Source organism: Poecilia latipinna, unplaced genomic scaffold, assembly GCF_001443285.1.
Source record: "Poecilia latipinna isolate Pla-1442-1.1 unplaced genomic scaffold, P_latipinna-1.0 Scaffold145, whole genome shotgun sequence".
Taxonomy (NCBI): domain Eukaryota; kingdom Metazoa; phylum Chordata; class Actinopteri; order Cyprinodontiformes; family Poeciliidae; genus Poecilia; species Poecilia latipinna.
The window spans coordinates 465747-488774 of NW_015112761.1; the positions used below are offsets into that span (position 1 = coordinate 465747).

The 23028-nt window shown below is 37.2% G+C and overlaps 1 protein-coding gene across 4 annotated transcripts; it reads left to right on the forward strand.

Annotated features, from left to right (window-relative positions):
* The first annotated feature begins 702 nt into the window (after positions 1 to 702).
* Positions 703 to 22903, forward strand: septin6 (septin 6). Of its 4 annotated transcripts, XM_015029181.1 has the most exons (11): positions 703 to 810; positions 3378 to 3492; positions 5841 to 6036; positions 7819 to 8005; positions 9752 to 9913; positions 11279 to 11375; positions 13306 to 13474; positions 13554 to 13686; positions 13773 to 13963; positions 15411 to 15450; positions 18094 to 18974. In XM_015029181.1, the coding sequence occupies exons 1-10, from the start codon at positions 781 to 783 to the stop codon at positions 15412 to 15414; spliced, it is 1284 nt and encodes a 427-aa protein (XP_014884667.1). In that variant the 5' UTR covers positions 703 to 780; the 3' UTR covers positions 15415 to 15450; positions 18094 to 18974. The 4 variants fall into 4 exon arrangements, with proteins under 4 accessions (XP_014884667.1, XP_014884664.1, XP_014884663.1 ...); XM_015029178.1 differs by lacking the exons at positions 15411 to 15450; positions 18094 to 18974 and adding an exon at positions 21824 to 22903; XM_015029177.1 differs by lacking the exons at positions 15411 to 15450; positions 18094 to 18974 and adding an exon at positions 20432 to 20871.
* Positions 22904 to 23028: the final 125 nt, after the last annotated feature.

Here is a 23028-nt window from a genome sequence, read left to right on the forward strand (position 1 = left end):
GTGAAAATTTTGTTTGTCCCAGCACAGTACACAATAAAAATTAAAATAAATAAATAAGAATAAACATAAAACAATAATAGATATGTATACGATATATGTTCTATTCTATACATAAGATACATATGTATAAAATAATAGACATGTCAAAAATTGAATGGGATATACTATTGTAGAGAAAAGCAGGATTCTTTGTCCAAACTTTTTCAAAGAGCTGAGGAAAAGCGAAATTCTTTTGGAAAATACGTCTAGAAGCAATTTCTAAAAATTACATTTGCGTAACTTGCACTTTTAATATTTGGCAATAAGGATCAGGTTATTACTCGTGATTTCCAATTTTGTATCCACAATGTTATGTTTGTATATTTATATTATGACTCAACATCTAATTATGAAGATCCTCCCAAAATGAAAAGAATAACGTTGCATTGTTTCTACATCAGATTTTCCGTTTGAACGTTCACTGCCCTTCTTTACCATCAGCCGCAACCATCATGGCATCTTGCGTGGGGGGCGTCGACGGTGGAGGGGAGCATTCAGTGGCTTTCGCTCTTTAATTCCGTTTTCTAAAAAATATTCATCCAAAAAACAAATTCATAATTCTTAAAAACTATATAAATAACGATAGTATTCTCTGTATTTTTATTTTACGTCGAGCGTAAACCGGCTGAAATAAATGGTACGTTCCGAGCAGGCCAGCTTTGAGTATATCGTAAACGGCGCAGCTTCCTTTGCTAACCTCAGAGCGGCGGAGGGTTTGTTCTCCAGCTAACAGCACTCACCATGGCGTCCACTGAGATAGCAAGGCAAGCTGTAAGTTTCCCGTTTTACACAGAGATAATCTCACTATGCACGTGTTACACATCCGAGTCGCAAGAAAACTATATATTGATGTAGCTTTTTGTTACAGAGGGGGAGAATTATGAGAATCAGTAGAAGGGTTATCCTGCTAACATCCGTTTTCGTGCTCCATTCCATCAAAAAACCTATAGTAGCAAGCTAAAGACGGTTTCAGTAATAATTATACAGATTTTAAAAATTAGAATGTGCACTAAAAACGATTTGGATAAGCAATTTTCAGTAAAGACCCGACGTCCATCTGTTGAAATGTTTCTGTTTGACCCATTTTGATTTCACGCGAGGCTACCTTTAGCATAATTATTCCGAAACAAAATGTCGACTTGTAAAATACTGTCAAAAAATGTAACGTAGTCGGTTCTGCACCGTTAAAAACCCACATAGAACCGTAGGTAGGCCATTCATTCTCAACGCCCCCATTTAAGCACAGCTTCGGTTCTCATTTCCGTTATGTTCAAGTCCCGTTAACTTTCACACGGCGGCGTCTTTAACTAGTATTTAAAAAAAGAGAAAAAAGCGTGCTACGTATAGTATAAAAAGCTTGTATTTTCAAAATGTTCACTTGTTTCTTTTTTTTTTTTCGTGGAAAAGGAAGCCACTTAACCCAGAGGGAGTGCTTAGAATAGCAGAGCCTTGTGCAGTTTGATTTCCCTTTGTGGCCCAAATGAATGAAACCGGCTGTGTGCTACTTGGCTGTGAGTGTCATGAAAAGCAAGGATGATGATTTCAGGAATGCTGCAGAAATATAGAGGCTATTTGTCTCGTTACCATCAGTTTCCCAAACAGTCTCCCAGCTGTTTAAACCCAGCTCAAGTCATCCAAACAATCCGCAACTGTTCAGTACCATCAGATTGGACAGTTATTTTAAATTTACCCTGAGAGTGTGTTTTCTTTCAAAGCCTTTGCCAAATTGGACAACAGCACTGTGTTATGTTAAGCCACATAATGGCCGGTTTGTCTGAGGTTTAGCTGCTGGAGAGATTTAGCTTTTTTGGCATCTTTTGCAAATTCTTTGCTTCCCAACAGCTCATAACATAAACATAGCCTGCAGGAAAAAACGAATCGGAACAATCAAATACTCACTGACAACCACACACAGTTTAAAAAGTTGCATTTTGAACATTATTTTTATCATATCTTGTACGTTTTGTCATGTTGCAGCCACAAAAATGAATGTTGGGATTTTATGTGATAGGTCAGGCCAGAGTAAAACAAAATGATAAAGCTGAAGGAAAAGGATACTTGGTGTTACAAATATAAATCTGAAAGGTGTGGCATGTGTGTGTTCCGACGCTCTGAATTAATGCAATCTCAGCTGCTTTTGGGTTATGCCAAATTTGGAGGCTGAGTATTTTTCCCTGTTGTCAATAGAGAGAATATTTGAACATTTCAAGTCTTACCACATATTTTACACTTGATTTAAGACAAAAAAAAGAACAAACTTTCAGGTTGACACTACCGTGTTTTAACCTACAAGACAGGGTATCCAAACTGAGGCGTGCGGGCCTTTAGTGGCCCTTGGCGTGATTTTGTGCAGCACCGTTCTAATTGTAATTGAGGTAAAATTACTACGAACATAATTTTTCTGCAATAAAAAACTTTAAGTTTTTTTTTTTTTTTTTTTTTTTTTTTACAGCTAAGCATTAACAAAAGGCAGAATCATGCTTATTTATTCAGATCCTTTTCCTGAAAAGGCAACTTTGATACATCCATATCAGCTTTTTTTGTCTTTTTGAAACTTGGCTAAGTATAACAAGCATTATGAAAAAAGTGAGTCAAATCCTGTTCTTATTACTGAAAATAAATTTGTTTAATCAAACCTAAAATAAATTGAAAAGTAGATGCCTTTCTTTTAATACATTAAATGTGCAAAATCCCTTTTAAGTTTTAGATCTGCAATGAATATCATTTATTTAAAAAATCTATATAAAGTTAAAATAAAATCTGGCTACTTTATTTGCTTAAATTTTGAGGGGACTTTTTTGGCCTGTGAATACTTTTGACTCTTACTGCCCTGCTCTAAGACCGTCATAAACAGCTGTATTTGTAATGACACTCAAATTAACACATTAATACTCTGCTTAGTAATTACATTTGTTTGAAAGACAGTTGGTCAAAGTGGATTTTATTTTTCAGTGCCTTAGCAAAGGACAGAATACAACCGGGCAACTTTTTAGTTCACTTCAGAACCGTGCACCACCATGTTTTACAAAAATCCTGATAAAATACATTCGGTCTTTATTAGCCGGTATTTTCTCCTCTTTTTGTTGTCTAAAAGAGGAGCCATTACCTTCCATATATGTACTTTGTGGTTTCGAACTGTCTCGATTTTGACGGAAGAGTGCTGCAGCTCTGAAAACAGGAAGTGAGTTAGACTGCACCTGAATTCAGTTTGGTTCGCTGTCAGTCGGATAAGATGGAGGACGAGGTAATGCGAGTTTCAGCTGCTGATGCAGCGACGAGCAGAGATAAATGGGAGTTTTTGGAACTGCAGACACTAACCTGATTTCTTGTGCTTTTAGGGCGAAGGAGTCCGCGCTGTGCCTCTGGCCGGCCATGTTGGCTTTGACAGCATGCCTGACCAGCTGGTCAACAAGTCTGTCAACCGTGGTTTCTGCTTCAACATCCTCTGCGTTGGTGAGCGCCACAAACCTCTGCATGTTGTTTGTCTACCAGCTTTAATAACACCAGATATTAGTTTCACATGAGGAATCACACCTTACTGTCTATGCTCTCTGATAGGCTCTGTTTCAGTTACCATAGTGACAAAGGTACAAGAACAATTTAGCAAGTAGGAATAATTTTGGTCGCTCTAACTAAGCTAAAAGATAAAACGTTTGGTCTCGGTTAACTTCAAACAGTGAGGAAAAACATATTTACTGTGTGTAAATATCTGGTATCATCTGGATGTAGATGCATTGCATTTCTTTTAGTTAACTCGCAGTTATTAGTTTTTACTAAGCTTATTGGAGGCTATGCTTTGTGGTGGTTACTGGTTTATCTAATTATGTTGTTCCCTATGTTTTGTTTGACACATTGGCATGACGGAGTGTAAACAATATGGCTTTCTTCTGGCCACAGTCAACCACATCAACACGCCTTCAAAGCATTTTCCTCTCACAAGTCCAGATGAAATGTCCTTGTTTTCTGCAATGATAAATCTTTATTTTGCATCCCCAAACTATTTATTAAAATTTTTTAGACAGAAAGATTATTAAAACGCACTTTCTTTTAAAGATGTTTTTCTTCCATTGTCGTTTTGTATTCTGAATGGATTTGCTTCCTGAACGTAATCCCCCTCTCTCAGCCTCTTGCCATGTTCCCTGCTGATCATAACAATAGGGAAAATAATAAACATTAAGAGTTATTTTATGACTTTAACCACTTTCCATTGGTCTTTTTTCTCTACTAAAGATCCCATGTAGGTGGAGGGGTTAAAAAAATACATCTAAGCTCTTTTTTGTTTGTTTGTTTGTTTGTTTTTTATAAATTTTCCATTTGAAAGATGGCAAACTAATTCTCAAAACATTTCTGCCAGATATCCTTCTGTTTTATTCTAAAAGTGCAGCTTGTTGCAGATTGAGATTTAGATTTTGTCAGCCTGGAAAACTAATTCGGACTAGTTTAGTTTTAGTCAGTACTTTACAATGATGGGAGGGAGAACCAGAAGCTTTTCTCTGCAGAAATTCAGTTATAAACATTGACTTACAGAAGTTTTCAAGTGATCTTATGGGTTAGATCAACGCAAAGTGTTGAATAAATGTAGAGTGAAAAGAAAACGAGATATTGCTTTTAAAATATTCTAGAAAAAAATCAGAGAATCTGTCATTCGCCTGTTCTGTCTGCTTGAGTTCACATCTAGTTTGATTGCTGCAAGTTTTCGGGTTCTGTCTCCAGCTTCTTGGAGAATTAAATATTCACCAATTCTTCTTTGTAGCTCAGGTTTTGCTCAGTCATTTGATGTCTGTGAACATCAGATTTCAAGTATTGCCACAGACTTTCAGTTGAATTTAGGCCTGGACTTTGACTGGGACGTTCTTATACATTAATATGTTTTGAAACCACAACAATATAGCTGATCTGGCTCCATCTGATCTGGTGATATTTCCTATGTAATTGGCACAGACTGTAGGTCAGGCTGTGAAGAATGAAAATAGATTTTCTGACTGAGGAAGCTCCACATCTGAGTCATCTGACGGTCTGAACCAGAAAGCAGGCAGAATGCACGACTTCTGTAAGCATGAGGGTAAAAACTCCTCCAGGCTGCCATTAAATCTACACACCTGATTTATTCCTCATTTCTGCTTTGGATTCAATCAAGTCATCTAAGGAGCTTAAAATAAAGCTGATTAAAAAGCCACCTGTCTTTGACTTAGACATTTATGTTTTTAAAGTGAATGAGGACAGAGTGATGATGATTTTGTACATTTAAATGTTTTAATTTCTTTGATTTAAAGCAGGCACGTTCCAACCTTTTGTTACATGGCGCAGAATTGTCTTCCAGGTCAAAAAGATGTTGTTTTTTTTTCCATAAAAAGTTATATTGTGAGTTACTTTTTTTCCCTCCAATTTGACAATGTAATAGTTTTAATTAAAGAAATTAAGTATTTTTTTTGTAAGTGTTGGAAAGAGGTAGTAGAGCCAAAACGTAAGAAGAGTTTTGCTAATTTGTTCCGTTAAATGAAAAAAACATAGCAAATAAAAGAAAGATTTATGTCGCTCAGATTGTGGAACTGGATAGATGTCTCAGCTAAAAAATGAAAAGTGGTTATTTAAAGATTAATACTTTATATTTTAAGATGATTTAAACTTATCTGTAATCTTTCTGCTCCAGTTAAAAATAAAAACGTCAATCCTTTAGGCTGCATTTGTATTACTCTTAAATTGCAGTCAGGGGGCCGCACAAAATCAGTCCAGGGCCCACAAACGGCCCCCGCGCCACACTTTGGACTCCCCTAATGTAACGCTGTGTTTCTGTTTTCCAGGTGAGACGGGTCTGGGTAAGTCCACTCTGATGGACACGCTGTTCAACACCAAGTTTGAGGGCGAGCCCACCCAGCACAACCAGCCAGGCGTCACGCTGAAGTCCAACACCTACGAGCTGCAGGAGAGCAACGTGCGCCTCAAGCTGACTGTCGTCAACACGGTGGGCTTCGGAGACCAGATCAACAAGGAGGACAGGTAACGAGCCTCACCACGCGGTCATGATTATTCCTGACAGAAAATACAACCAGAGACGAGGTTTCCCCCAGAACAGCCTGGTGGTTGGGGCGCTCAGCAGGGATTCACCCAGCAGCTCATCGTGTTTTTGAGTTAAAAAAATGTTTAAAGTTGATAGAAAATTTGAAAATATCACTTGATAATTATGTATTATTGGAAGATTGGAAGATTAATATCTGAACACCAACTAGAAATGCAAACATAAAAAAAACCCTGAAATAAATAAGCAATGCTAAGCCTGGTGGGGGCATAAGTAAAGCCTGGTGGCCCGCCAGGCTTATAATACACTGAGGGAAACCCTGAGAGAGCTCTAAGCTTTCAGGTTTGATGGTTTCAGATGCTTTTATAAAGAAAAAATGGATGTAGGTGGTTTCCAGGCTGGCATCACAAACGTATCGCATCCCAGGGGTCGGTTTTGTTCGCCTGGAATATTTTATTTCCAAACATTCACGGCTGATAGAGGCTCACATGTCACCTGCAGGGAGGGAAGCTATCATGTGACGCTAAATCTGTAGCTTCATCCCATCTTTGCTGTGTTCAAGAAGAAACGTCCTGCAGCGCGTTAAACAGGAACAAACCCAGTTGGAGTCATGTGACCTTTGACCTGCTGCAGGCCAGGCGAGATTCCTTTAGTATGATGGCATAGCGGGTTAATGTTCCCTCATCTGCATGTTTTCATGCGACATGTAAAGACGGGGTTAGAAATTACATTTTTCTGTCAATTTTATGAAGTTTATTTTAATTCTTGTAGATTGAAAACTTTATAAACTTAATCAGAATTAGTTAATTTGGTTGAAATTTACTGAGTGACTGTTGGAGAGTTACTGGAAATTATCAGTAATAACTGAGTCACTATGAGAAAATACCAGTTTTATAACATTAACACAACAATTACATACACTGCAGAATCACAAAATCTTACCAAGTCCTTTTGCTCTGGTTTATAGTGAAATCATCTTGAAACATTTGAAATAAAACTAAATTAAAAGCAGCTTTTCAGCAAGATACAGGAGTCGTTAAGTGCTTGGTATTCAAACTGCAGAGTTTCATTATGAAGTTTAAAATAACGTTTAATTTAAAGCCTAAAAAACGTTTTTTTTATTTTATCTTTGAATATTTATTGTTTCCTAAAGCCAATGATTGATCTGTGTAACTGAAGCAAAGGTTGGTTTTTATTTTATACGTTAATAAAATTGGGGGATTTTTTTTGTCTGTTTTGTTCATAAATGTATTTGAGAGACATTTCAAACATTTTCTGTAGAATATTATCACACAATCTTCACAGAATATTATAAGGAATTTTTGTTCAAGCTGCATCTTTACAGCGATGCTCAAAATAGCAAAGAAAATTCACATTCAATAAAATACAAACATAATTTATGTGGTTAAAAGAAATTATAATGTTTATTATTATTTCACATAAACACCCTTCAAGGCTTCAAAGCATGTCAGTCTGGCAATATTAATGCTTTAATACCTAATATTTTATTAATACTTAGTATTACAGTAATAAATTATATAATAGTGAATTTAAACTGTCTTTTTTTATTTTTATTGCTTTATCAATGAAAGTGTTTTTGGGGCGAAAGTTAAAAGAAAATCTACTGTCAAAGCTGTGTGTAGTTGTTTGTTGGAGTGACTCGGACCTGCTGGGTTAAACGGAGCGGGCCGCCTGCTGATAACCAGCTTTCTTAACAAAAGGAGGAAATGCTGAACGGCTTCCCCATCCTTCTCATTGTCCAGCTACAAATCCATTGTGGAGTTCATCGATGCCCAGTTCGAAGCGTACCTCCAGGAGGAGCTGAAGATCAAACGCACGCTGCACAGCTACCACGACACCCGCATCCACGCTTGCTTGTACTTTATCGCTCCGACGGGACACTCGCTGAAATCCCTGGACCTGGTGACGATGAAGAAGCTCGACAGCAAGGTGAGCTCTGACAGCGACACATGAATCACTGTAGCACAGAGCATGTCTGGTGTTTGTGTGACCCAGTGCAGCGTTTCCTCCTCCTGCTCTGAGATATTCATCCCGGGGGGTGTTACATGATGGAACGACCTGTTTTTGTTCCCATGACCCAGAGCGCTCGTCGCTCTTAGCTACAAGCGGCTCACATGTCGTTCAAACGGCAGAAAAATGTTGCGTGGGAGGAAGATTCTCGTTTTGCAACAGAAAACAGACCCTGCCTGATCGTCTCCTGCCGTCCTGCAGGATCTGTTTGCACAACTAGCAAAGATTAAAGATCAAAACTCAATGTTTCTCTTTTCATTTGGTTGTGAAGCTAGCATGGATATGCTACACATTAAGGCCTGTTTCCTGGTTTCATAGAACTGCACCGACTTTTTGATGCCTTTTCAGCAGATTCAGGTTTATTTTTAAGTAAGAAAATTATTTTTCTTACTTAAAATAATCTGTCCTCCTCTGACAGATTATTAATTATTCATATTAGGAACAAAGGAGGCGTCCAAACTAGAAACTAACTGAACCTGCAGCTAATGATTATTTTAGTCATTGATTATTCTGACGATTAATTAAATAACAACAATTGCCACATTCTGTAGCATTTTCATTTAACCACTAAAGTTTATTTTATACAATGTTAAAAATACATTAAGAGGTGCAATTAAACAAGTGAGTTGCATTTTTAAATAAGAAAATAAACATTTTATTGCCTATAGTACCGTAGTTGAGCGTTTCTTTAGAGAAGGAAGAATCTGCAGTTTAAACAATGAGAAAAGCTCAGGCCTTTATGTTTAACATCATTACAGTGTATTTTTGAATTGACCGATTGATAAATGGGTCAAAAATAAAGTGTTTGGCGTTGACATTTTAACAAACTGGCTTCAGCATTTCGTATTGCACTGTTATTGTTACAAAGTTTATCTTAACTCGGAGATTTCCAGAACGCCGCCATTGTTTTTAGATCCAGAACGATGGACGCAGGTTAAAGGTCAAGATGATAAAACAGGACATTTGAAGCTGCTATGTTACATGAGCTTCTGTTAGCTGAAGTTGGCGCAGAGTCGTTTTACTTCTTTGCTAATTTGATAAATCTTTTTTTTCCCTTATCCAAAATATTCAGGCTGGAAACGTCCGATAGTCTCTCTGCCGTAGCGACCGGCAGGATCAGCCTCTGTAGGAAACGTAGTCTTCTTTTAAACTTTGTGCTTCCTCTGGTTTCTTTCTGATCATCTCATTGGTTCTGAACATGGCTGACTTTGAGTCCAATACATCAACTTCCACGCTGAAGAGTGGGAGTGCTCCACTAACTCAGCCCTGGTTCCTGTCAGAAGTTATTATTTTTAGCTGCAGATGCATTTCTTTGCTACTATCAATCAAGTGTTTACTAAAGGAATGCTTTTTAGGTAATATGTTTGTTTTCTTGCTTAAAAAATAATTAATATTGTATAAAAAAGGCCTAAATGATATGCCAATTTTTTTGCCTGATTAATTGATAGAAAAATCAATTGCTAAACTAATGTTCACATGTTTCCCTCAGAGATGATGATTTCTAAACATTTTTGTAAACTTGGCTGATTTTTAACGTGTTTGTTCCTTTGTGAGCCTTTATCTAAATTTGGACTCCAGAATCAGAGCAGAAGCCCGTTTGATGAGCGCCTTCAGACGGTCTAAATTTAGCCAACTAAAGCTTCTTCTCTTCTTCCTCACCTGCAGGTCAACATCATCCCCATCGTTGCAAAATCGGACGCCATCTCCAAGAGTGAACTGGCCAAGTTCAAGATCAAAATCACCAGCGAACTGGTCAGCAACGGCGTCCAGATCTACCAGTTCCCCACCGACGACGAGTCCGTGGCCGAAATCAACTCCACCATGAACGTAAGGCCCACATTTCCTCCTCACTTCTTACATTTTCACTTATAAATTATTGACTAAAAAGCCGCTGGAGATGATTAAAGTAAGAATCGCCTTCTACTGATGAGTGAAACTATCAGATTTAAGTTAAGGAGGATATTTGTTTTTCCTCCAAGATGAAAAAGAAAAATATTATAAGATCTGAACCAAATAGAATATAATACTTTATTGATCCTTAAGGAGAAATTTACTGAATTCAAAGTGTTAATTAAATATGAATATCACCATAAATGGCATAAAATGTATTTAAAAAATCATTGTGTTGATATTGCAAGTCATTTAAATATGACTAAATATAAAGTAAAAAATAATATCAAGAATGCACATGAAAACACAGCTCTGGGAAAAAATAAAAGACCTTTTAAAATGATCAGTTTCTCTAATTTTAGTTATAAGTCTGAGTAAAATTAACATTATTTTATTGTATGAACTGCTGACGGCGTGTCTGAAATTTCTAGGAAAATATTTTATTTATTTGCAGAAAATGAGAAATGGTCAAAATAATGACAGATGCAGAGCTTTCAGACCTTAAATAACGCAAAGAAAACAAGTTTATATTAATTTAAAAACAACAAACTAATGTTTTAACTCAGGAAGACATCAGAAATGAATATTTGGTGGAAAAACCAGGAGGTTTTGAACCTGCATGCATTGAACCTGCATGAGGTTCAATGCAGTTTTTTCCAGATCTGTATATTAATCTGCAAATAAGTCCAGAGAAAACTTAGATTTACAGACACTCAGAGTTGGGCATCATTTATTTATCTATTTATCTCTCCATTTTTGTTCTAGAAACATAATTACAAAATAATCTTGTTTTATGTGATTCTGCCCTTTTTCATTTTTATTCTTTGAGGTTCAGTTTTGCTCAGTTCTGATCGTTTTTATTTTTGTTCTCAACTAAAATAAGTCGTATGAAAGTCCCAGAAAGGCAGTTTTGACACCTGGACTTTCTGCTTCCATGCCTTTTCTACTTGAAGCTATAATTAATGAATGTGATGGAAATCCGTCTTTCTGAACAAACAAATATAACTTGAAAAGTGTTAAAAGATCTTATGAGTGAGGGCAGGCATTGTGTTTGTTTTCTGCTCACATGGTCTGGACTGGAGGCCGTCACATGTAGGGAGAAATGTTTGGAAAGCAGCACAATCAGTCGATTCACGCTGCAGGAAGTCGGCCGCGTGGGAGCAGCTCTGCTAGCTGTTCATTAACCCCGATCTGGACTCGACATTCCTGCAGTGTTTGCTTTGCTGCTGAACCGTTGAAGCTAGCGTAGCCACCTGCGCCTGCAGGTGTAGCGGGACGCTAACAGCGCTGTCTTTGCTGCAGAGCCATCTGCCGTTTGCCGTGGTGGGGAGCACGGAGGAGGTGAAGATCGGGAACAAGATGGTGAAGGCCCGGCAGTATCCCTGGGGGACGGTGCAGGGTAAGCCCGTCTCACCTCCAGCACAGGAAGTGACAGCGTGCGCTCTCCGTCTGCAGAGCTACTGAAGCCACTTCCTGTTTCCCCTCAGCTCTCACAGTTGAACTCGCTGTGTGACCTCATTCCCTCCAGTTTCCTCTCCATCAATGCAGCACATTTTTTTATGCCACTAATGGCTTTATATTGATTTTAGATTGATTTCTTGACTGATCTTTGATAAAGGGTTTGTAATGTTTTCAGCATCAGGACTTTTAGCTCACAGGGTTAACGGAGCAATGCTCAAGGCATACATCGACTCATACTCTACAGCCAGGTTTCATGACAATATCTATGAGAAATTAAGTTTTTATTGCAGGATTTAGCTTTTTTGGAGAAAAGTCATTAAGGATCAGAGTTCCTGTACAGTCTGAAAAAGTCTGGAGTATTAAATATAACATGAAAAAATACTTGGATTTCCAGATGTTATTACTTTTCCAATTCTGTTGAAGTTGTCTGCATCCATCCATGTATTGTTTGGTTTTCCATCCAACCTATATAATCTGTTTCATTGCAGTTTCTATATTTGAATATTGACTTCAGTAAAATTATTTGTCTGCGCCAAACTATTGTAGTTATTGTTAAAAAGGTTTGCCTAAAAGTGACTGAGAACTTTGGAAATTTAATGCTAGAAAAAAAGAAGAAAATTGACATTAAAATCTAAACAGACCCCTGAAGAACTAACTTTCAGCAGAATCTTAATTTAAGCAAAACTTTTATTCCTAGTTCAGCATCAGGTGATTGTAGATTTTCCAGGTGAACTAAGTTCACACAGCAGGTAAATGTGACCCAAATCCGCTGTTTTCTTGTCCATATCCGACTTTTTCTCGACAGTCTGAACACTGCAATTCCAATGTTTTCACCCAAAAATAAATTGGATTGTGTCTCTCTCATATGAGGTCCTAAACCAGATGATTATACTTTCAAAAGCCACTGCAGTCTGAACATTCGTATGTTTACGTCATTGGCTGTGTTTCCGTTAACCGTAAAATTACACAAATCGTTCATTAATTAAAAAAGTAAGCGAGTTAAATACGGTAATCAGAGGTCTTAATGTTGTCGTGGCAGAACTATTTAATCTTGTTTGTAGTTTTCAGTCAGACATCTTAAATTTGACTCGAGGCGCTAACTAGCTGCTAATAGCTACCTAGCTTTTTTTTTTTTTTTTTTTTTTTGCATCCGTCACGATTTTGGCTGACTGGTTGATGATCATCTTTACCTCCGACTCACTTGTTGCGACCCAAACTCTAAACTTGGAAGTTTAGTGGATTTTAAGCAGAGTTTATGCCAAAGCTGCTGCAGGTTTGTCTCAATCCAGGAGGGAACAAATCCTGATCTCACGTCGGATCAGTTTGCTTCAGACTGGCTGCGTTCCTGCTCACATGCTGTCACATGGCTGCTGCAATAAAATAAACAGAGAAGCCACATGACGCGGTCACTTCTCTGCTTCGGACTGGAACTGTTTAGTGGAGTTTGGTTCTGTTTGGGCAGTCCAAGCTCAGCCTGTGTGTCTGTTCCTCAGGCCCGTCACGATGACGTTTTGTCCCAGAAGTTATTAATAAGGAATAATGCAGGAGCTCATTCTCAGAGATCAATAAACTTTCAATTCTGATGAACATTTCAAACTGCAACTGGAAGACATTTTAAATATCTAAAACAACAAATAAAGTTAATTATGAAGTAAACTAAATAATTCAGTTGAGACCAAAGCATCAAACTGAAAACTTTTGTCACCCAGTTTTTGGTAGAAAGAGAAAAACGATAAATCGTAAAAATAGAAACTGTTGATCTTGTTTTAATTTATCTTGTAGTTAATTGATTTATTTCTTACTCCTATTGATTTGTATTGATTTTAGATGCAGCCTGATGTGTTTTCCGTTTTATTTGTTCCCCTCAGTGGAAAACGAAAACCACTGTGATTTTGTGAAACTGCGAGAAATGCTGATCAGAGTGAACATGGAGGATCTGCGAGAACAGACCCACACGCGCCACTACGAGCTGTACCGCCGCTGCAAGCTGGAGGAAATGGGCTTCAAGGACACGGATCCCGACAGCAAGCCCTTCAGGTAGCAGACTCACCTCCAGGTCTGTCGATTTTCTTTCGCTCCGCTTTCTCCCGGTGTAACAGTTTTTCCCTCTGACCAGTCTGCAGGAGACGTACGAGGCGAAGCGGAACGAGTTCATGGGCGAGCTGCAGAAAAAGGAAGAAGAGATGAGGCAGATGTTTGTCCAGAGAGTTAAAGAGAAGGAGGCCGAGCTCAAGGAGGCAGAGAAGGAGGTAAAAATCAACTCAAACGCCTCGCTTTGTTTCTGCTCCTTTTTCTGATCCACACCAACTTCCTGTTTCTGCTCATCGTCGCACAGCTGCACGAGAAGTTCGACCGCTTGAAGAAGCTCCATCAGGACGAGAAAAAGAAGCTGGAGGAGAAGAAGAAGTCCCTGGACGATGAAGTCAACACGTTCAAACAGAAAAAGACTGCGGCAGAGCTCTTGCAGAACCAAGCTCAGCAGGCAGGGGGCTCCACCACGCTCAAAAGGGACAAAGAGAGGAAAAAGTGAGTATCTGATTCTTTACCCACACACTAAAGATGCAGGAGGTCCAACCTGCTCCTCAAGGATTATTTATGTTTATCTGGCAAAGGTTTCTCACATTTTTACTTGTTTTCTGCCATGCTGCACCTTTAATGTATTAAGGTTATTATCTAACTTATTTAAATCATTAGTTTGTGTATTTGTTAAAGGCTTTTTCAATAAAATCGAGCATAGCAGCAGTGTGTGCGTCCACATCTTTCAGGTACAGATGCAGGCAGATTTACTGGCATCCATAGTAAAAAAAAGAAAACATGCAAAAAGCCGTAAAATAAATAAATCTTTTATTGCAGTATCATAATTTCACTTGGAAAATTTTTGAAAAATCAGACCTTTAATTTGAGTGTTAAGAAGTAAAAACTCCTCTCCTAAATTAACTGGTAGAAAACTTTATTAGTCAATCCAAAACGTAGTCAAAATATCAGCCTTTTCTGCTAATATGGTCACTAATAGCAGAATTAATGATAATTTTTTCATCAAAAGATGCATTTTTTCATACAAATTATCAAGCTTTTTGTTCTCATTTTAGGCATTAAAATATCATCCCTTCTATTTTAAACAGGAATTGAATTGTTTAATTTGCATCTTTTAATTATATTTCATATAAAATTATTTAGTGGTTAAATGAAAAATCTGCAAAATGTTTATCCAGTTGTCAGAATAATTGATTGCTAAACTAATCATTACTGTAAAAACACAGGATGAAATGTGTGTATAATGGCCTCCTGCCTGCTGGTAGTTACTGAGAGGGCCTGTGATGCTGCGGGCCACTTAAACATCGCAACACTGTAAAACATTAGGACAATTTAAATAAAAATCCTGTTGATTTCTGCATGTTGGGTCTTTCACCGCTCCAAAACTTACGCCCAAATCAATCCAATATTTCTGGACAAAACTTATTGACAAACTATTAATACCAATAATAGTTAAAATCAATGATTTTTATAAAAGCAATAAAAAATTTTAACATGATTTTTAAAGATTAAAGGTTTAATTTTTCTAAATATTTCAGTGTGAAATCGTTTTACTGCAGTAAAAATTAATTTATTTGGAGGTTTTCTTCGTATGTTTGATCTGCCATCGGATCGTTCTGTTCGCTTTAAGGACCCAATCGGCTCACCGGGTGGCCGCCAATGTGCCTGTTTAGAAAAGGAAGGAAACACTTGCACTGAAAGTTCTCACAACTTCATTTCTCCCTGTTTATTTTTTATTTCCATCACAGCCAATTTCTTTTTTTTCTTTTAAAATAAATGCAGTTGAGTTCATCCACTTGATGCTCTAACGAAATAACGATCGCACCTGTCTAACCTCCAGCTGAAGTCGCAGGACGCAGTTAGTTGTCGCTGCTTGTTGTGCAGATTGTGTGTTTTGTGAGCGCATGTGTCACCTTTACTGCATCGTAATGTTTTCCAGTTAACTCCTCCCACACTCGCTGCATGAGGCACCTTTTCTGGTAAGACGCCCCCTTATCAAGTCAAATCAAAATCAAAATTTAAATTCAAAATGTGCATGAGCTGATCGATTTAAATGTGAAGTAGACTTCCTTGCAGAAGTATTTACACCTAATCTTTAATGTTTTCTATTGGGATTTTATATAACAGACCAATGCAAAGTAGCATTTAATTAATAAGAAGATTAAATATCTAACATGTTTTTATTCATTATAAAAACCTGAAATATATGATATGTCTTTTCATCAAAATGGATGGAGTTAAATATACACATGCAGCTTAAAGCCAGTTGCAAAAAACAATTAATTAGTTGCATGATGAATTGATAAATTCAATTTCATCCTGATTAATATTTTTTGAAGAGACGACATCATTTATTTTATTTGTGGATTTGGTTGCAAGTCTTTTTTTTTTTTCTTTTTTTTTTTCCGCTTTTGTTTGTTTTCTAATAAATAAGATACCTTCTAGGTCCAGCGTTAAGTGTTCTTTACAAAATTAAGTTTATTGGTATTTGAGAGGATGAACTTGCATTATTTTCAGTACATTATTTGAAAAAAGTCTCAAAACAACAACAATTATGTATCACAATAATTACTGGGGCAATTTATTGTCCAGAAAAATGTATTATCATGTCAGACCTACATGCAGCCGAATGGCTTAAATCAAAGCATATTTATGTGTTGGCATGGCCTAGTCAAAGCCCGAGCCTGTTATGTGTCATTTTGTGACATGCTCTGTTGGTGAGTCGCATAAAATCCCAAGAAAACACATCAGATTGTGGTTGTGAAGACATTGTATCTTATATTCCAAAGTATTATTCGACCATAAACATCAAGGTTTCTTCAACAATATGTGAGAATATTTAAAGTATAACGAATCGTTAAGTTACAAATATTTACTGTTTTAGTTAAACTTGCATCTTTCCAAACTGATAAATTGGATTGGTTTTGGTTCTGCTGACTGAAATGTTTAAATGAACCAGTTTATTAGATCCCCAAACCCCCGCCGCTCCCATCTTCCTCCCTCAGACCACAAAGCTTTCTTTTTATGCGGCTCTCTATAGTTGGGCCCGACCCGGCCGTCGCACAAAGAACCATTCAGGGCCGAACTGAGACCCAGCGGGTCGTTCCAGAGCAGCGAGGAACCTCAGCCCACCTCTCTGTCTGTGGAGATCTGTTGATCTTGCAGATATTTGGTGACTTTGCCTCTTGGCCTTGGCAGGATTCAAAAGCTAAACACACAGAGAGGAGTTTATGGGTTTGATGGTGATCCACTGAGGAAAAATAAATTAGTTAGAAACATCTGTGGCTTAGTTGGGTGGAAACTTCTAAAATCAAAATGCTGTCAGACAAGAGAGACAACAAAACCCTCAAACCTTAAAGGGGCTCTGTTATGATAAATTCACATTTTGCATGTTTTTATGCTTCCATTCGAGTCTCAATTGCTTCTAAAAAAAAAAAGAAAGAAACACTCTGCTGCCTTTTTTTGCAGTAAGTTAATATTTTTTTGGTGTCTGGAAAACAAGCCATTTAAAAACAAATCACCAGGCACCACCCGTCACCTAGCAACCTCAGCAAAGCTTTGCCCGTCACCTAGCAACCTCAGTGAAGTTCTATCTCTCACCTAGCAACCCAAACTCAAATTCTCATGCTTGGTCAGCTGGTTTTACCTCTATATGTGCTGGAAAAGATAAGTGTTTTGTTGTTGACTTACCATGCAGAAATAAGTTGCTGCATTCTTGTTGGTTGTGCAGGGAGCTCTACTTCTGCTTTTCAAAGATGTATTGTTGTGTAATTGCGCATTTGTTTGCAGCTATTTGATTTGGGGGGTCGTGACCAGCAGCTGTTTGTTTAGATTTAAAGTGACAGAGACCCTAAGGCTACATTCACACTACAGCCTGAAGTGACCCAATTCCAATCTTCTTTTTTTGTCTTAATGCAACCTGTGTCTGACTTTTTTTCATGAGAGACTGAATAACACGGGTCAGATTTTTTTCGAATGCGACCCAGGTCACTTGGACATGTGGTTCTAAAGCCGATACGTATCCGATCTTTTCAAATGTGACCTGAACGGTCAGGTCGCATTCATCCGACTTGAACGTCACTATTCTGCATCCCGATGCGCACAAGCAAAAAGAAAACAACCATGACGGACTATAATGAGGATTAGGTTGTTAATGTGCTGGCTGCGTTTAGGTAACAACTTTAAAATCGTAAGCAAAGCTCCACCGTTAGCCTCCACGTTTACTTCCTCAAACACTGAGCACCACTTCTTCTTCCTTATCAAACACTGAGCACGCTCTCTCTGTGCGGCGCCCTCTGCTGCGCATCCGGGACACTTTCAGATTGTTTGCAGTTCACACTGGAGATCATGTACAAGTCGTACATATTTGGCAAAACAAAATCTGATTTGTGTCACTTCAGGCTGCAGCAGCTCAGTCTGAAAGGAAGCAGGTTGTAGACTGAAACCTCATTATCTAAGAATAAAAAATGAGACGTGTTTTGTTTCGGCCGCAGCCCGACCCTAACCCGAGCCTGACGGGTCGCCTCTAGAAGCATGTTTTCTCCTGACTGCTGTCTAATGTCAATGTGCTGATTTTTATAACTGTACAAAAAGCATTAACAGCCCTTCTCTCTCGTTTCCAGCTAAGGACTCCTGTAGAAAAAATCCTCCCTTGTGGCAATCCTGCTGTGAATGAGCTTCCATCCCCATCATGTTTTCCAGTCCCCCTCCCTCACCTCCGCCTGCACCCAAATCCCATAACTCCACCCTCCTCCACATGTCCCCTCTCCTCTCTGCTGCTTTTGTGGAAGACGCTGGGCATTGCTGTCAATTTGACATCACTGTTTTTGGTTTTGTTTTTATCTGAATGATGCTTGTTGGTTGTTTTTATTTGCAAGTGATCATTCGGCTAAAGTCTCCCCTCTTCTTTTTTTTAATGTGGATTTACATTCCATATTTGTTTCATATTCAGCGATTCTTTGCATGATGTTAAAATATTAACATACATGACTACTGGTGTGATGGGCAGAAATGTGTTGAGGCTAAAGAAAACATGCATCCGGTTGAAGATTTTTAAGAAATTTAGCTGTTATGTAACTTTTGCGAATAACGGAGGAAAAATAATGTGAAAAAAAATCCCATGAAATCTTAAATTTTTCTCCAATTATTGCCAATTTTTTTATTCTGTTGACTTTAACCTGATGCATGATTAGATGCGAGCCCGATATCTTTTGCCACTTCTCGCATACCTCATTCATTGTCATGTTTTAATTTGCATACTTGTATTAGCTTTCATATTTGCACTTTGTTTTACACTCAAATGTGATGTGATGTGTTTCGAAGTATATTTCAGTGTCATCAGTGCAATTGTAACTTTCCTTTCTTTTGTACTTTTTATATGTAGGCACATCTAAAGTCAAATAATCATGATGTCCGCTGAACTGCAGGGGCAAATGTTTGTATTAGTGCTACACATAAAATAACATTTTCTAAAGAAAATAAAGGCCAATTTTTCACCAAATGATGCAGCTGTGGCCATGATCATTGTGTTTGACAAACATACGAGTAAAGTAACAAACGCCTGCTTAGATTTTGTGATGAATTTTAAATGAAAATCAAACTGAGTTGAAGTTTTCTGGTGATGTATTGTTTAAATTAGGAGGTTTTAATCTTTTAGGTGTTTTAATCAGAGTATCAGCCCTACAGATTTGTTCAAAATCAAACCAATGTCCTCCATGACGCTCTGGAGCATTACCCATCTGTTTCAGGCTGTGGTGGATTTAATGTACGGAAGCCCATTGCTACCACTGACATGCAGAAAAAGTCATTACCATACCATAACTTAATAGTTTATTTTAACTAAATATAAAATTTTCCCACTGAAGTAAAGAAGCAATAAATTTCTATTCTGCCTTTTCTGAGAATATTGAATATCTTTTTGAATATCTCAAAATATTTAGACACTTTCATAAGTAGTTTGGGATGCACTGATCTGATCATTTGAACCAACATCGATGCCCAATATTAATATTTTTATTGTGATCGGTAACCGTTATTTACTGACACAATGTGTATTATAAATTTCCCTACACAACATTATCACACCATTGACACTAGCTGTGTTTCCATTGACCATATAATTACACAATTTAGCATTTTTTAATAAATTTGCTTAATGAAAATGTGCCAAAAACTTTTTTTTGCTAAAATGCTTTGGCACTAGGATGAGGTAGTTTTTCACTTTAACTAAAATTGGTTTATCTCTCAAAACTTTTTTTTGCATCACATGATCAACAACCAGTTTGTTGCCACTGGCACAAACTGCAAAGAAGACAACAGGAAGTGCTAGAAGGAAGATGGCGTTGCATTTTTTTAATGACTTATCGCATGAACAAACTTATTCATGTGTGATTTTTAGTTGCGTTTCATATTTATCAGTCTAGCTTCTCAAGTTTATTTGTATAGCACACTTTAGCAGCACGGCAGTTCAAAGTGCTTTGCGTCATAAAACCACAAAGATATAAAGTCAAAACACTGCAACTGCAAATATATATGTACTTTTTTCAACATTAGTGGAATATTGACAAAGTTTTGCATTCATTTGTACTCGAAACACAAATGACAACAAGACGGAAATAAACAGTGATTGTTAATATCGGCCCAGTTTTACTTATTGGACCAGCACAGATATGGTAAAATTGACTAACATTTTGACTAACATCGGCTGATGTATTTTGCATCCTTAGATACTATCTTACATAAATGTATGGCTTCTTTATCTGAAAACATTGGTGCAAAAATGACTTAATTATGTCATAGCTGCTTTTTGATGATTTATTGTGTCATGTTAAAGTTTTAGTTTTGGCGGTAATGGACTTCCACAGTTATGACCCAACAGCATGGTGAAATAATGGATAAAGAGGCGTTGCATTCATCCATCTTTCAGCTCACTGGTGTGTGTGGTTTCACTTTCCTTTGCAGCAATCCGTGGCTCTGCACGGAGTAGCTTCTCTGCCCCCCAGCTTTGCTAAGGGACCGGCCTCTGGGGGGCGCTGTGAGCCTCAGGTGTCACCCGAGGCTTTTGCGGACCCCATCTGCTTCAGGGTTTCCAGTCGTTAGCTTTAAACATGGGTTGATGTGTGTCGCTTCACCGCTGCTTTGACCTGAAGTTCAGCTTTCTAACTCTTCGCTGCGCTGTTTGACTGCTGTGACTAACGTCTGTCCCACTTTAGTCACGGAAGGTGTTCAGTTCTCATTTTATAGTTGGATATTTTGAATCTGCAGCGCTAAAATCAGAATCTGCAGAACTTTTATATGTATATATGTGTACAGCTTTTACAGCCCTGAAAGTATTGAGTCCTTTACAGGTTTTTGTTGGTTTTGCTTTAATCATTGACATCATTAAACACATTATAATATAAAAATAATCATTTGAATAAATACAGAAAGCAGGTTTTCTATTATTTTATTTATTACCAGTAAAATATATATTTTATGATAGAATATTAGGACCATTGGGGGAAAAAAAGAGACTTTTTCCCTCCAGAATTTTAGCATATTTCTCAGAATTCTGTTTTTCCCCAAAATTAAAACTTTTTTTTTTTTTTCCCTCATTCACAGAATTCATTTTTTTTCTAATCTCAGTTTTGAAAATGTTCTTAATTTCTTTTCTCCAATTTACCAGAATTCTTACATAAATCCCAATTTTGGCTTTTTTCTAATAGGAATTTTGTTTTTCTCCCCAAGATAAAAAAATGTATTCCCAAAAAATATTTCTAACTTTTTTTTCACTTCAGTCACAGAATTCAGATTCTTTTTTTAAATCTCACTTTTGACATTTTTTCTCACAATTCAGATTTTTTTCTTCATCAAACCAAAATTCATACTGCAAAAACACAAAATATTTCCAAGTGTTTCTGTCTAACTTCCAGTGCAAATATCTTAGTACTTGAAATAAGACAAAATAAGTAACTTTCCAGTAAACTATAGGAATGTAAATAATTTTTCAATATGGATGAAAAAGTATTTCACTTATAATATGGGAAAACATTCTTGTTTAATAAACTACCAGTGGAACTAGAACTTTTTCATAAATTTTAAAGAATTATTTACTCAAAACAATCGCCTATTTCTTGCTGAAAAGTTACTGACAAGTTAGTTTTGTCTTATTTCAAATGCACTGAGATATTTGGACTTGAAACTAGACAGAAATACTTGGTAATATGTTGTGTTTTTGCAGTGTAGGTAAGAAAACTGTGTTCAGATTTAAGTTATATTAAACTTTCTCTTGCTCAGGCTCACTTTGACTCTTTTTCTGCAGATGTTTTGCCCTCTGCTCTAACCGCCGGCTTTGTTTTCTCTTTGTCTCTTTAGCTTCTTTTAATCTGTCTTGGCCACCTGAAGAGGGGATTGCAGCTTCAGCAAGAACTAAGCACCCTTTACCTCTTCCTGCTTTTCATTTCTCGTTGTGTCAGCCTTTCTATTCTCTGCATCGCATCTTCCTTTTGTTTGATACGGCCTTATGTGGACTCGCATGGTATTTCTGACCACCTAGTGAAGCTCTAAAATCAGGGACAGATTAAAATCTGCTGTTATGTCTTAATGTACATAGAGAAACTCTTATGGTTAGCAGAGGATTTCAGGAGGGGGTTCACACATTTTCAGGACTCACGGGTAAAATCATGATCTTTTTATTTAAATTCAACATGACCTGCACTATGCACTCATTCAAAATGTAAAACGCATTAAATCAAAGGACAAAATCTTGAATAAATGAGTAGAAATTTCTTTTTTTTTCTTTCAAAGAAAACAAAAAAAAAATCCACTTGAAAACAAACTGGTCATATAAACGCCAAAGCATTTACTGCGGTTCCCATGTTCAGGTATCTTCATTAAATACCATGGAGGTCACATGCGAGGGGCTTTTACTACACGTCGTGCTTTAACATTAACTGGCCTACTCCATATTTTGCATGCATCTTTTATTTAAGTTTCATAACTGCTGTGATTTTTCTGGTTTTTACTCCCTGAACATCTGAGCTCTGCCATCTGTTCCCTTCATTGATGTTTTTCTTAAAAAGAAAATGATGATGCGTTTAATCATTGTATATTTGCTCTGTCCCATGATTTCAGCTCCCACTTTGCCAAATGAGTTGAACAGATACCCAGATGAAGAGTATTAAAAATACTCGTGCATTTATATAATTTATAAGGATATATTTTGTGTATTGAAGTGGAGATTTGTTGTTTATTACCTATAATGTTTGGATGTGGTTCTTTGAAGTTTAAAAGTGACATTTTGGTGTCAGCAGTTGCCATACATGTTTTTGTTTTTTTTCCTAGTATCTGCCTTCACCTCTTGTTGTTAAAACCTCTATTACACTGCAAATGATTCAGTATTCTGCTTTAGTTTGATTCCATTGATGTACATTTTGAATAAAAAAATGAATCCAACATAGAAATGCATTTGTCTTTTATTTGCCGGGATTTTGTTGGATTTTGTCGGATGTTTCTGTTGAATAAAAAAAAGTCTAAATACTTGGAAGAAATTGTATTTGAACTTGCAAAAAACACTTTAA